The 15,534-nt window shown below is 45.3% G+C and overlaps 1 protein-coding gene across 1 annotated transcript in view; it reads left to right on the top strand.

The window, feature by feature from the left end:
* LOC126260696 (uncharacterized) overlaps positions 1–14,629 on the top strand; it is a 90,026-nt gene extending 75,397 nt beyond the window's left edge. Inside the window, exons 5-6 of the mRNA XM_049958031.1 lie at positions 3,483–3,607; positions 14,248–14,629. Of these exons, the coding sequence (XP_049813988.1) occupies positions 3,483–3,607; positions 14,248–14,629 (507 nt within the window). The remainder of the gene's footprint in view (positions 1–3,482; positions 3,608–14,247) is intronic.
* Positions 14,630–15,534: the final 905 nt, after the last annotated feature.

Below are 15,534 nucleotides of genomic sequence, written 5' to 3'. Positions count from 1 at the left end.
TTCCGATTAATGTAAGCAACCTACATTCATGGGATTCTAGAGACAGTATTTTATTCATTTGATGGAATTACATTCTTCTGGAGACATACAGGGTGGTCCATCTGAAGTTTCGGATGAGATTATCTCGAAAACTACACATCGGGTAAAAATAATGGGTAAGACAAGTTCGTAAGCCCAAAGGCGGACATCAAATGATACTAAACGTGACTCCGAGCCCGCGCCCCATTGGATAGGTTGGGGGGCAACTTTTAAATCTTAAATGGAAACCCCCATTTTTTTTTATTGCAGGTTCTCCATAAAAGAGGAATCAAATTTTGCCTGAAATATTTTTTTAAACCATTGACAGATGGTGCTGAAATCCCAATTTGGGAAGAACTGTGATTTATTTAGAATGATCCGAGAAGGACGCATCAAATCGATACAAAATGTGCACCAATTCTTCCATTACGCCAAATTAAGCTATTTTTTTACAAAATGTATCCTACCCCCGACAGTTTTTCATGGAGGTAGGCGGAATGGTATTAAAATCTCGTTTGGGAACTATTCACAATTGCATTACTCACCTGACTGTGGCGCTACCGTGTCCAAACTGCGAACTATGGCTCAGTATAAAGGTCGGTGCAATAAGATCAGGCGTCACTTCACTTTCAGATTGTGAACCGTAAACATCAACTGACGAAAGTAAATTATTCTTTAGCGAAACATGGCTCACTATCCTCCTATGGAGATTGTTGATATAATATTAATTTAATGTGAATGCCGTAACAATTACGCTGCAGCTGCGCAATTTTATGCGGATCGTTTCCCAAACAGACGACATCCAAGCAAAAACTTTATTCGAAATTGCACTCAACAAGCTCGAAATGAATACATGCACCGTCCACCTCGTCATCGCGAATACAATGAAAATGACGCTCGTACCCTTACAGTTCTCGCCTGTGTTCAACTGGATCCAGAAATGAGTAGTCGTGCAATCCAGAGACAAACTGGAATACCGAAATCCACTGTTTTGAGGATTTTGAAGGCACGTAAACATCATGCATATCATACCACACTGACACTGGCATTAACGCCAAAAGATACGCAAATACGAGCGCATTTCTGCAAATGGGCCTCCAAATGATAAGAGGTGACAATGGTTTTTCTAGATACATTATATTCACCGATGAAGCCACATTCAAAAACAATGACGAATTAAATCATCATTATTGTCATTATTGGTCCCTTGTCAAGCCACACTGGTACAGACCCGTTGACAGTCAACACAAGTGGTCGTTAATGGTCTGGTGTGGAACTTGAAATTGTTACTTGATAGGACCGTATTTTTTTTACCGAAATGGTACTGAGGAATCGTATTTACAACTTCTCCGTGATGATTTGTTGGAGCTAATGGAAGATGTTGATTAGAAACTAGGCAAAAAATGTGGTTGCAACAGAATGGAGCAGCTTCCCATTATGCTAAAAATTTGCTGAACGTTTTAAATGTACGGTACCCTGGTTGGTGAATAGGACGCTTCGGACCAATTCAGTGGCCTCCACGTTCACCTGACCTAACATCTCCTGTTTTTTTCTGGGTGACTTAAAAAATATTGTTTATGACAGACAGCCCACAACCCGAAACGATATGGAGCAACGCATTCGAAGAGTGTGTGCTGCCATACCACGGGATGTGCTGTTCAAAACTGTGAACAACTTCAGCAGACGATTGACTTTATGCATTGAAGCAAATGGGGATAATTTTAAACAATTTATCGTGGGTAATTTCATTAATTAAGCACTGAAAATTGTGTGAGGCAAGGGACTCACACTAATGAAGCACCCCAACATGTGAGATGCCAGGGGACTCACACTAATGAAGCACCCCACGGGAACGTCATTCTACTACGTCCATGACGTTGTTCCTGGGCAGCCCTAAAAGTAGGATAGAGTACATTTTGTACAAAAATTGCTTAATTTGGAGTAACGAAAGAATTGGGGCACATAGTTAATACCTAGGCTTAGTAATAAATATGATAAGCAATATTATTTCTCTTCTAATAACCACTTGTATGTATGTGTGTGTGTGTGTGTGTGTGTGTGTGTGTGTGTGTGTGTTTGTGCGACTGGCGGTCAAGAAACCATTCCGAGGTATTCACCATCAGGCACATTCGGTGATGCTACTAACAAATCTCTCCTCTATCCTCTCATCTTTCTATATTCTTCTTAAAAACAACTAAATTTTATTTATATTTCAACCTTAAATTATTGTTATTTTGAAAAGTATCTTTCTTTGTAAATGTTGCAGATAAAACAAAAGAAAAGAAAACTGTAAAAAGATGAAACACGAAAATTGTAAGATGTAAGACCTGTTTTAAACATCAGGTAACAGGTCTATAATTTGGCAATAAATAAATCTCCCTGATTTTTATCTCTGCTTAAGCGAACCGGTAGCTATAAAGACATTTGGGCACAGACAATGGGCTGCTGCCAGCTTAGAAAATTGTCGAAAAGCACAGGAGGCTGCCTTCTATGACGAGGGTATTGGAAAGCAGCTACAACTTTACGACAAATGTCTAAGTCAGAGAAGTAGCTGAAAGATGTAGCTAACTGTTGCAACTGGGGTTTCCCTTTCGCGACAGATCGTTCCTTGCTTTCCGAATGGCTGTCGCAAATACTTACATTTGAAACATCCCCTTAGAAAAATTTATGAATTACTGTGCTTGGATACCCCTTACGTTATTTGATTTTCAAACAGCTGAGCAGAACTGAACATACTCAGACATTTCGCTCTTTACTTATCCTGATCAACACTAAATTGACACACAATATTTTTATCGCAACGCAATCTGACTTTCAATAATCCCTACAAAAGAATGGCCCTGACTAACAACAACGTACACCTTTCACGAATCAATTACCTCACAAAAATATTCGTTACTCGAACTATTGCAATACAGCGAGCGCCAATACTGCCAGCTAAATAAAAGATTCTAACTACTGAAGGCACTAATTACTGATAGGCATACTTAGCAAATGAAAGATTTTGATAGAGAACAAACAATGTATTTACCTTAGTAGTGTTCAAAAGTCATAATATGTATATCAGTTGATGACATCCAGTCTTACAAATTTACTGTCTCTGATGGACACACGTCCAGATCATCCGCTCTCAAAACTCCGCAATCTCACTCCCCACATCCACCAGTGCTGGCGGCTCACCTCCAACTGCGCAACGCTACGCGCTGTTCACATCCAACTGCCCAACACTACAATAGCGAATATTGCAACAATGCCAACCAGCCACAGATTGCACACAGCACAGCCAGTGATTTTCATACAGAACGCTAAGTGGCTTACCAACATAAAAACCTAAACAGCCTACTTACACATTTTCATAATATATGTGGATTTCAGCTAACAGTTCAAGTGCAGTAGGTGGGATGCATAGGTAATCGATGTGAGGCGAGACTAACAGGGTGTACTACCACACTTTGCGCCCGCAGGTGATCCCATTCGTGCGCGGCGACACGATGATGCGGCGGGTGGCGGGTGACGACTCGGACTCGGAGGACGACTCCCGCATCCAGGCGGACCTGGCGGACCTGCGGAGGAGCAGCCGGCGCCGGGGGCGTGACGGGGGCGGCGGGGGCCGCGGGGGGCAGGCCCACAACCACAGCGCCTCTCCGTCGGGGCCCGCGCGGCGCCCCATGCGGCCGCCGCCGCTGCTCGCCAGGTGCGTTCGCCACGACTCCAGCAGTGGGGACTGCCCGCGACGGTAGGCGCAGGATGTCAGCGGAACGGAAGGCGACATCACCACCAAATACCTGTCCATTCACACGGTGTCACTTCGTGGCACATCACGTGAAATCACGTGACTTCCATAAACACCGATAGTAAACTGAGTTCAAGGGGCGCTATATGCGATACAGAAAGTCGGAATAGAGGAGTCAAAAACTCAGAAGGCCCAACGGTAACTACCGGCCGCCGTGTCATCCTCGGCCGATTCGCATCATTGGATGCAGGTGGTCAGCACACCGCTGTACCGGCGGTCGTCAGCTTTCATGACCGAAGCCTCTGCTTTTCAGTCAAATATCTCCTCAATTGACAACACAAGGGCTGAGTGCGCCCCTCTTGCCAACAGCGCTCGGCGGACCTGGACGCTCACCAATCCAAATGCTAGTCAAGTCCAAGGGCTCTTAACCTCACTCATCTGCCTGGAATTAAAAAACTAACATTTTCTTATTGCATATTAACATCTCAAAGTAAAATTCATTATTGATATTCTTTCCGTAGATTGTATGGTAAATCTACACTCCTGTGATGTAGCAAAATTTTCGTTCAAGCTTTTCAGACGATTGACATTAGTTGCTCGACAGACGATACTTACTGTGCAATACATAGAGCCCTTTTAACTTATGTAAAGTGTTTTCTTTCCAGTCACTGTTAGAAAAGTCTGTTATAATATTTGTTTATTCTAGTTATTTTTTATTATGTATGTATACAGACTGAAACGACGAAGAAAAATGTGAACCAGGGCCAGGATTCGAACCCGGGTTTCCTGCTCAATAGGCAATGCTGTTTCAGTTTAAGGGGAATACCGAGTGGGCTGAGGCCTGATTGGGTATTTCGATTGAGGAGGGAAGCTCGCTAGGATAGTTTGTGCAGCTGAACAAAGCCACTGTACTGGGGTGGCATAGTGGTTAGTGTATCTCCCTAATGAGTAGGAGACACAGGTTCGATTCTCGGCCTTGGTACAAATTTTCATTCGTCGCTTCAGTCTGCATATATAGACTTGATAACACCTCTTGAACCTTGCAGTTTCTTTTTCCTTCTTTATGCACAGTGTATGCGTTTTCTCTGACCTAGTATTTTGAAAATTAAGTCGCTTTTCGTTTTCAGATATTATACTCCCTTCGTGGAACAACGCTCGTAGGGTAATCAAGTCCTTATGGGACCTTTCAGTGTGTCATAAAAACAATGCAAGCAGTAAAATAAATACTGAGAAGACATGTAAGCACTAAATCCGCTGCCATAAAAAGAGCACATCAATTTCCGATGATAGTTGACGTGACCGTGCAACCACCAAGGTCGGTGTCTCTCAAAGAAACCATGACCTTGACGTCCTGTTCTGCACCGATCACTCTGTTTCGTTGGTCTGTGAAAATGTCACCTTTTTAAATATATTATGGAACGTTTCGACCTCCCGTTTCGTCAAGTGTGAATGGTCCTTAATGATTCGACACCCTCTGTATGTCACCAAAGCAGACGTATTAATCATGAGAAGATTCAGAAACTTTGTCGATATTTGAAAGTTTGTCTACCGTTTATTTATCCGCCTCAGTCATACATTCATTTTTTTACCGTATGACTGGTTTTGATCATACTCGATTATTTTCAGATGTGTGTACTTGCGTAAGCAACACGTTGCAAGGTTGTGCTTCATACCGGACGAAGGCAAAAGAACAACCAACACACGTTCATAGGATTTGTCGACCTAGAATAAGCGTTCTGTAATATAAAACTGTGGAAGATGCTCGAAATTCTGAGAAAAATATGAGAAAAGGGAAGACAAAACGTATAGGTACGCATGGCCAACGAACATTGCATCGGTCTTCTTAATAATACAGGCACTGCAATATAGTATCGAAAATTCATTAAATCACCACAACCTGAGTACATAAGCTGACATAGTTTTTCTTTTATCCCACAAGCACTTGTATGTTGTGCTAAGAAAACTGCTTTTCTGCTTAACGCTTTCCTGTGTAATATACGGTACAATTGTTGAAACTCATTGATACGGTGGTATACAGGGGGAGGAGAAAAATAAGGAAACATTAGAAACACAACACTTTACCTGCCTAATATGGCATGGGAAACTCTCTGGCATTCAAAACAGCTTCCAGTCATTTTGGAATAGGTAAATAAAAGTCCTGCACCGTTTTCGAAGGAATCTTGTACCATTCTTCCTGCAACAGAATAGCAAGTTCTGATAATAATTATGGAGGTGGATAGACATTCAGGTCTGCAGTGACTTTTGCAGCTGTCGTTCTCTTAAATTTTTTCTCTTCAATGACCGTCTGTCACTCAACATACAAACTTTCGTCCGCGTTGTGTTTCTCAGCAGCGATATAAAATGGATGGTCGAAATCGCAACAACATTTGGTTATTTACTGGTTTCGGCCAATGTAAAAGCCCGAAGAGCCGCTAGCACCAGCCATAGGGGGGTAAAAAATTCTGAAGATGGGTTTTACATGAGCCGAAACCGGTAAATAAACAAATATTGTTGCGATATCGACTGTTCATTTTAACTTAAAAATAGCATCAGGTCGCTGCTTTCCATAGATTTAGGAGTTATAAATCTTCTATATGTTGCCTCTTGAAACGTCAAACACGTCAGTTTCCTTGGTTACAGAAGCACCGACCATTCGAGCACCAATAATTTTCTCGCGTTCGAATTCACTTACCCCCAACATAATGCACTCACAACTACACAGACCACTCTTCTGTTCACGACTGACACACTAACATACTGAGGGCAACACACAGGTGCCGTTGATGCGGCTCTACCTGCAGGCTTGGCTAAAATCTGCAATTATATTCAAGCTTGCATTTCTCTCGGTGTTTCCATATTTTGTCCAATGCCTGTAAATTGTAATAAAATCTCTTTTTCGCTAAACACACGTAGCGAAACATCAACATAAACGACGTTCGATGTCTTGTCAAGTCAGACGTCAGTCAAAACTTGTGTAAAAGGGTCAAACACAGTCTATATTTGACAAAAACGTAAAACAGACCCACAAACTTCCAAATAAATTGACAAAGTAGTGAATTTCGACAAACTGATCGTTTACATGGGCTTTCACGGTGAGAAATCAGTCAAAATTTGTGTCAAACGTGTCAAACACTGTCTATGTTTGACAAAAACGTACAACAAACCCACAAACTGACAAATAAATTGACAAACTAATGAAGTTTGACAAACTGATCGTTTACATGGGTCTTCACGGTGAGAAGTAGCCGGCATGAATAGTCAGAGAATATTTACGATGTAATAAATCGTTGGATAATTGGTAACATTGGTAGGGAAAAAGCACTAATGAATGTGTAAGAGAAAAACTGGGAGCCGCCGCCTTTTTTTTCCCGCGTAATTAGTAATTAGAACCACAGATCGTTCAGTAATAATCCACTGCACATTTTATATCCTTGGAAAATATAAGTTTCATTTTATAAGTATTCAGAATTAGTTGATTGTGCAACATCTGCTCTTTTATGTAACCAAAGCAACTACTTTTTGTGCTAGTATAGTTTACATGCACAAGCATACAAAATCTATATTTAATTATTGTTGTTATTTTGTACGCAATAGGAAGTTCTTCGTAATGATGAAAGGCAAGAGTTGGCTATTATTATCGATAGGTGCTAAAATTGTTTATAAATAACAGGATCATGTTTTATACATTGAACAGCCAAAGAAACTGGAACACCTGCCTAATATCGCCTAGGGCTACCGCGAGCTCGTAGAAGTGCCGCAACAAGACGTGGAGCATGGACTGGACTAATGTCTGAAGTAGTCCTGAAGGGAACTGATGCCATGAGTCCTGCTGGGATGTCTATAAATCCGTAAGAGTACGGGGGATGGAGATCTCTCGTGAGCAGCACGTTGCAAGGCATCTCAGATATGCTCAGTAATGTTCATATCTGGGGAGTCTGGTAAGCAGCGGAAGTGTTTAAACTCCGAATAAGTTCCTGGAGCCACTCTGTAGCAATTCTGGATGTGTTGGGTGTCGCATTGTCCAGCTGGAATTGCCCAGTTCTGTCGGAATGCACAATGGGCATGAATGGGTGCAGGTGATTAGATAGGATGGTTATTAGGTGCGTGTCACCTGTCAGAGTCGTATCTAGACGTATCAGGGGCCCCATATCACTCCAATTGCACACGCCCCACCCCGTTACAGAGTCTCCACCAGCTTAAAGAGCCCCTGCCGACCTGCAGTGTCCATGGATTCTTGACGTATTCTCCGTAGCCGTAAGCGTCCGTCCGCTCGATATAGTTTGAAATGAGAGTCGGTCCCACCAGGAAATATGTTTCCAGTCATCAACAGTACAGTGTCGTTGTTGACGAGTCTAGGCGAGGTGTAAAGCTATGTGTCGTGCAATCATCAAGGGTACACGTCTGGGCCTTCGGCTCCGAAAGTCCATATCGATGATGATTCGTTGAATTGTTCGCACGCTGAAACTTGATGGCCCAATGTTGGAATCTGCAGTAATTTGCGGAAGGGTTGCACTTCTGTCACGTTGAACGATTCTCTTCAGTCGTCGTTGGTCCCGTTCTTGCAGGATCTTTCTCCGGCCGCAGCCGCAGTGATGTCGGAGATTTGATGTTTTACCGGATTCCTAATTTCACGGTACACTCGGGAAATGGTAGTACGTGAAAGTCCCCACATCATCGTTACCTCGGAAATGCTGTGTCCCACCTAACAACTGTGCGAAACACTTGTCTTATATAGGCGTCGGCGACCACAGCGCCGTATTCTGCCTGTTTACGTATCCCTATATTGTGTACGTATGTCTTTCCAGTTTCTTGAGCACTTCAGTGTACAACACCATGCAGAAAGGATTTAAAGATTTAGCTGAGAATGTATGAGCAAAAAATTTCAGCGATCGGCAAACAGAATTCATCGTCCTGGTACATCAAAAGGCACTTTGTGCTGAATTTACAGTCCAGGAGCACGTGACGGGATTGATAGTACGAATAGTAACATTTCTGAAGTCACACACATTACTCCATGGTCAGTTGAAACAGTTTCCAATGGAACTCAGTGTAGAGTATGGACACTTCATATACAGGGTGATTCAAAAAGAATACCACAACTTTAAAAATGTGTATTTAATGAAAGAAACATAATATAACCTTCTGTTATACATCATTACAAAGAGTATTTAAAAAGTTTTTTTTTCCACTCAAAAACAAGTTCAGAGATGTTCAATATGGCCCCCTCCAGACCCTCGAGCAATATCAACCACATACTCCAACTCGTTCCACACTCTCTGTAGCATATCAGGCGTAACAGTTTGGATAGCTGCTGTTATTTCTCGATTCAAATCATCAATGGTGGCTGGGAGAGGTGGCCGAAACACCATATCCTTAACATACCCCCGTAAGAAAAAATCGCAGGGGGTAAGATCAGGGCTTCTTGGAGGCCAGTGATGAAGTGCTCTGTCACGGGCTGCCTGGCGGCCGATCCATCGCCTCGGGTAGTTGACGTTCAGGTAGTTACGGACAGATAAGTGCCAATGTGGTGGCGCTCCATCCTGCTGAAATATGAATTGTTGTGCTTCTTGTTCGAGCTGAGGGAGCAGCCAATTCTCTAACATCTCCAGATACTGTAGTCCAGTTACAGTAGCACCTTCGAAGAAAAAGGGACTAAAAACTTTATTGGCTGAAATGGCACAGAAAACGTTCACCTTAGGCGAGTCACGTTCATACTGAGTTGTTTCCCGCGGATTCTCAGTGCCCCATATACAGACACTGTGACGGTTGACTTTCCCGTTAGTGTGGAAAGTTGCTTCATCACTAAACACAATCTTTGAAACGAAAGATTCATCTGTTTCCATTTGAGCAAGGATAAAATCACGGAAATCGATTCTTTTAATCTTATCAGCTGCAGACAGTGCTTGAACCAATTTCAGACGATAAGGTTTCATAACTAACCTTTTTCGTAGGACTCTCCATACAGTTGATTGTGGAATTTGCAGCTCTCTGCTAGCTCTGCGAGTCGATTTTCCTGGGCTGCGAACAAATGCTTGCTGGATGCGTGCTACATTTTCATCACTCGTTCTCGGCCGTCCAGAACTTTTCCCTTTGCACAAACACCCATTCTCTGTAAACTGTTTATACCAACGTTTAATACACCACCTATCAGGAGGTTTAACACCTTACTTCGTTCGAAATGCACGCTGAACAACTGTCGTCGATTCACTTCTGCCGTACTCAATAACACAAAAAGCTTTCTGTTGAGCGGTCGCCATCTTAGCATCAACTGACGCTGACGCCTAGTCAACAGCGCCTCAAGCGAACAAATGTACAACTAAATGAAACTTTATAGCTCCCTTAATTCGCCGACAGATAGTGCTTAGCTCTGCCTTTTGTCGTTGCAGAGTTTTAAATTCCTAAAGTTGTGGTATTCTTTTTGAATCACCCTGTATTACTGGAAAGCATGTTGGTTAAGTCAAGGGACATGCCTGGAACGACTTCTCGACTTAAAACTCGCTATTGTTGAATTTATGATGAACAAAGGAGTGCAAGAACGAAAAGTAGAACATACGGAATGGAGTGTAGATTTCGCGTTACAAGTGGACTTGACTGCACACTGAAGCCGGCCGAAGTAGCCGTGCGGTTAAAGGCGCTGCAGTCTGGAACCGCAAGACCGCTACGGTCGCAGGTTCGAATCCTGCCTCGGGCATGGCTGTTTGTGATGTCCTTAGGTTAGTTAGGTTTAACTAGTTCTAAGTTCTAGGGGACTAATGACCTCAGCAGTTGAGTCCCATAGTGCTCAGAGCCATTTGAACCATTTTTTTTGACTGCACACTGCCTACACTAAGACTCTGCAAAGTAATTTTTTTCTGCTTTCATGGGGATATGTTTGAAAAGAAAATCACGTTGTAGAAGGGACACATTTTGACATAGTCCAGTTACGTAAGCTCACTGGCGTTAACGAAAACTCTAGGTTTGAAGAATTCACAGTGTCCTAGACAGAAGTGCGAGAATACTTTTGAGGACGTTGTCAACCATACATGTGTTTTTTTTTTCTAAATGATAGAGCGCAGCAATCAGTCGTCCTTTTTTTGCATGTTTTATTACTTAAATCCAGATTTGGGGCTGGCCGGAGTGGCCGACCGGTTCTAGGCGCTACAGTGTGGAACGCGCGACCGCTACAGTCGCAGGTTCGAATCCCGCCTCGGGCATGGATGTGTGTGATGTCCTTAGGTTAGTTAGGTTTAAGTAGTTCTAACTTCTAGGGGACTGATGACCTCAGAAGTTAAGTTCCATGGTGCTCAGAGCAATTTGAACCATTTTGAGCCAGATTTCGGCTAGTACCTAGCCATTATCAATGTACTATTTTTTTTAAACTCGATGCATGTTAGTTCCCTGTTGTTCGAGCGTCAGTCACAGTTCTTCGAATACTGCTCTACTAAAAAATAGCGCATTGATAATGGCTAGGCACTAGCTGAAATCTGGATTTGCGTAATAAAACCTGCAAAAAAAAAAAAAGGACGACTGATTGCTGCGCTCTATCATTTATAAATTACAGTCGCTGAGTGCACCCACTTTCAAGTAAACTGATGAATCTTACATCTGTTTCCGAGCTGTTTTCGACACTGTTTGCCGTTTCAGTTGTAAGCACCACTGCGTATGTGCAAATGTAACTGGTTTACCTGAGAGGTAATTCCAGTTTCTGTGAAAAATCTTTGTATGTTAAAGCTGTTAAGGATGTCTACATTGCTTTCCACAGGAAGAGTTTCCAAGTCTCCGTACTGAGGCAGCAAAAGTGCTTCATCATTTCGATCGACATATTTATGTGAAAGACCTTTTTACGATTATGAAACTAAGTAAGTGTCACGATTATGTGGCATCTTGATTGCGAAACTCTGTGAAATTGTCGGCGACTGTCTTTATGCCGACAGTTTGTGCCTGATACGAAACATATTAGGTATTCAGCACGTCAAAATTAATTAAATAACACTGAAAACTAGTTTTGATTGTGATCTATGTTGTTTCCTACGTAAAAAGGCTCTGTTGTCAAAGAAGTACATTGTAAAAAATGATAACTGTATTAAAATAGTCTACCTCTCGTTAATATTGTTTTGACTTAGAAGTGTAGAATACCGCCATCGGTAACATATCCCATACTGGCAACGGCCTTGCCGCAGTGGATACACCGGTTCCCATGAGATCATCGAAGCTAAGCGCTGTTGGGTGAGGGCGGCACTTGGATCGGTGACCATCCAGCCGCCATGCGCTGTTGCCATTTTTCGGGGTGCACTCAGCCTCGTGACGCCACTTCAGAAGTTACTCGACCGAACAGTAGCGGCTCCGGTCAAGAACACCATCGTAACGACCAGGTGACCGGTGTGCTGACCCCACGACCCTCCTATCTGGATCCTCATTGAGGATGACACGGCGGTCAGATGGTCGTGGTAGGCCACTCGTGGCCTGAAGACAGAGTGCTTTAACATACTATGTAGCCGGCCGAAGTGGCCGTGCGGTTAAAGGCGCTGCAGTCTGGAACCGCAAGACCGCTACGGTCGCAGGTTCGAATCCTGCCTCGGGCATGGATGTTTGTGATGTCCTTAGGTTAGTTAGGTTTAACTAGTTCTAAGTTCTAGGGGACTAATGACCTCAGCAGTTGAGTCCCATAGTGCTCAGAGCCATTTGAGCCATACTATGTATATATTCCTTTTCAATATACACTCCTGGAAATGGAAAAAAGAACACATTGACACCGGTGTGTCAGACCCACCATACTTGCTCCGGACACTGCGAGAGGGCTGTACAAGCAATGATCACACGCACGGCACAGCGGACACACCAGGAACCGCGGTGTTGGCCGTCGAATGGCGCTAGCTGCGCAGCATTTGTGCACCGCCGCCGTCAGTGTCAGCCAGTTTGCCGTGGCATACGGAGCTCCATCGCAGTCTTTAACACTGGTAGCATGCCGCGACAGCGTGGACGTGAACAGTATGTGCAGTTGACGGACTTTGAGCGAGGGCGTATAGTGGGCATGCGGGAGGCCGGGTGGACGTACCGCCGAATTGCTCAACACGTGGGGCGTGAGGTCTCCACAGTACATCGATGTTGTCGCCAGTGGTCGGTGGAAGGTGCACGTGCCCGTCGACCTGGGACCGTACCGCAGCGACGCACGGATTCACGCCAAGACCGTAGGATCCTACGCAGTGCCGTAGGGGACCGCACCGCCACTTCCCAGCAAATTAGGGACACTGTTTCTCCTGGGGTATCGGCGAGGACCATTCGCAACCGTCTCCATGAAGCTGGGCTACGGTCCCGCACACCGTTAGGCCGTCTTCCGCTCACGCCCCAACATCGTGCAGCCCGCCTCCAGTGGTGTCGCGACAGGCGTGAATGGAGGGACGAATGGAGACGTGTCGTCTTCAGCGATGAGAGTCGCTTCTGCCTTGGTGCCAATGATGGTCGTATGCGTGTTTGGCGCCGTGCAGGTGAGCGCCACAATCAGGACTGCATACGACCGAGGCACACAGGGCCAACACCCGGCATCATGGTGTGGGGAGCGATCTCCAACACTGGTCGTACACCACTGGTGATCGTCGAGGGGACACTGAATAGTGTACGGTACATCCAAACCGTCATCGAACCCATCGTTCTACCATTCCTAGACCGGCAAGGGAACTTGCTGTTCCAACAGGACAATGCACGTCCGCATGTATCCCGTGCCACCCATCGTGCTCTAGAAGGTGTAAGTCAACTACCCTGGCCAGCACGATCTCCGGATCTGTCCCCCATTGAGCATGTTTGGGACTGGATGAAGCGTCGTCTCACGCGGTCTGCACGTCCAGCACGAACGCTGGTCCAACTGAGGCGCCAGGTGGAAATGGCATGGCAAGCCGTTCCACAGGACTACATCCAGCATCTCTACGATCGTCTCCATGGGAGAATAGCAGCCTGCATTGCTGCGAAAGGTGGATATACACTGTACTAGTGCCGACATTGTGCATGCTCTGTTGCCTGTGTCTATGTGCCTGTGGTTCTGTCAGTGTGATCATGTGATGTATCTGACCCCAGGAATGTGTCAATAAAGTTTCCCCTTCCTGGGACAATGAATTCACGGTGTTCTTATTTCAATTTCCAGGAGTGTATATGTTAGTTTTATTCCAGTGCTACTAATATTTATTATTATTAGAGTAAAAAAACGTATCTGAGGATATAATGTATAAAAATTTTGCTAAAAATAATAACCAAGCTGTATGCCGTGCGACTGCACATCCATTTAAATGCAGCGTGTTTGCAGTTTCCCGTCTTCACCCTCCTCTCACTCAGACAGCGTCTGGTAGCGGTGGGGGGGAAATGTGAAACAAGGCCGAGCACTTTGGCACTCATGTCGGGCACGGCCCGCGAGACGAAATCTTGGCTGCCTCTTGACTAAGGCTACTCGGAAAACTACCGTAGTCCGCGCTCACTCGCAACAGCCTACGGTAGTCTACGGTAGTTTTATGACTACCGTCTCCTTCCAGGCCGCAGTCCCTGCGCAGCCGGAGGCGCCTGGCGCGCATGCTGGCGGCGCAGCTGGCGCTGTTCGCGGGCTGCTGGCTGCCGCACGCGGCGGCGGCGGCAGTGGCGGCGGCGCACCTGGGGGCTCCGGGGGTGGCGGCGGGGGCGGCGCGTCGGTTGCTGCTGCTGGGCCACGCGCACTCTGCGGCGGCGCCGCTGCTCTACTGGGCGCTCAACCGGCGCGCGCTCGCCTGCGGCCACTGGGCGCCCCGGCTGCGCGCCGGCAGGACCCAGCAGCCGCCGCCGCCCTCCTCCACCAACGAGGCCGCGCTAGGGCCCTTCCACCCGCGCTTCATCACGCCCAGGCCGCAGCCGCGCTGCGAGACCTCGCACTTCCTGCGATAGCCGCGGGAGCCTGGCCTGCTCGACGAGGACGCCCCGCTAGCTGGGGAAGCTGGGACATACCTCAAAGTACCGTTCCTCTCGTCTGTGAGAACGTTCTCCCAACCAATTCACACTCGGCGACCTCAGTTCAGCAAAGGTGGCAATAGTTGAGACCATTGCAGACTTCTCTGGCTGCCACCAGCTGACGGTAAATTTACTGGATTACTACTGGACGAGGATATCTCGGAGGATTTTCACTGACTGAGGATGATGGCATATAACAGGTGTTTATAACTAAACTGCTGCTACTCACGGAGATCCAGTGTTGGCTGTAACTATCCCATGGCAGCGTAACGTTTTAGACATTATAATGCGATATTACGGAGCCGAATTATACAGCAAACAAATATTTCCAGTTTTGGCCACCAGATACAAATCTGGCGCTGTGAATGCAAGAATGACGCATAGAACTATTTCCACATGTTATGGATTAGGACCGGAGCATGGGCAGAGAAGGTCGAACAAGAGGGAAAGGCGTAATGTAAAGTTTGCTGTTAACCACGTCTTACACGATGTGCTCAGTACGAACATCAGACATGTCAACGAGATGCTATACAGAGCCTGACTTGTACCTGGTGGCTACAACTGGAGCTATTTTTCCCTAGCGTACATCCATTCCAGATTAATGCATTAGTGTACCTACCAAGTTCCGCTGCCATACGATAATTACAGCCCACACTCAACATCTACATCTACATCTATATCTACATGGATACTCAGCAAATCATATTTAAGTGCCTGGCACATCTGTGAGTAAATGCAATTTAATCATGACCACCCGGTACGTCAAAGTACTCTCACCTACCTCCCTTTCTCAACATTCCAGCGATCAATACTTACAGTAAATGCCACCTTCAAACAGAATA

The sequence above is a fragment of the Schistocerca nitens genome, chromosome 5, assembly GCF_023898315.1.
Source record: "Schistocerca nitens isolate TAMUIC-IGC-003100 chromosome 5, iqSchNite1.1, whole genome shotgun sequence".
NCBI classification, from domain to species: domain Eukaryota; kingdom Metazoa; phylum Arthropoda; class Insecta; order Orthoptera; family Acrididae; genus Schistocerca; species Schistocerca nitens.
The sequence above is the reverse complement of the archived record's forward strand: the minus strand, read 5'-3'. Positions and strand labels throughout refer to the sequence as shown.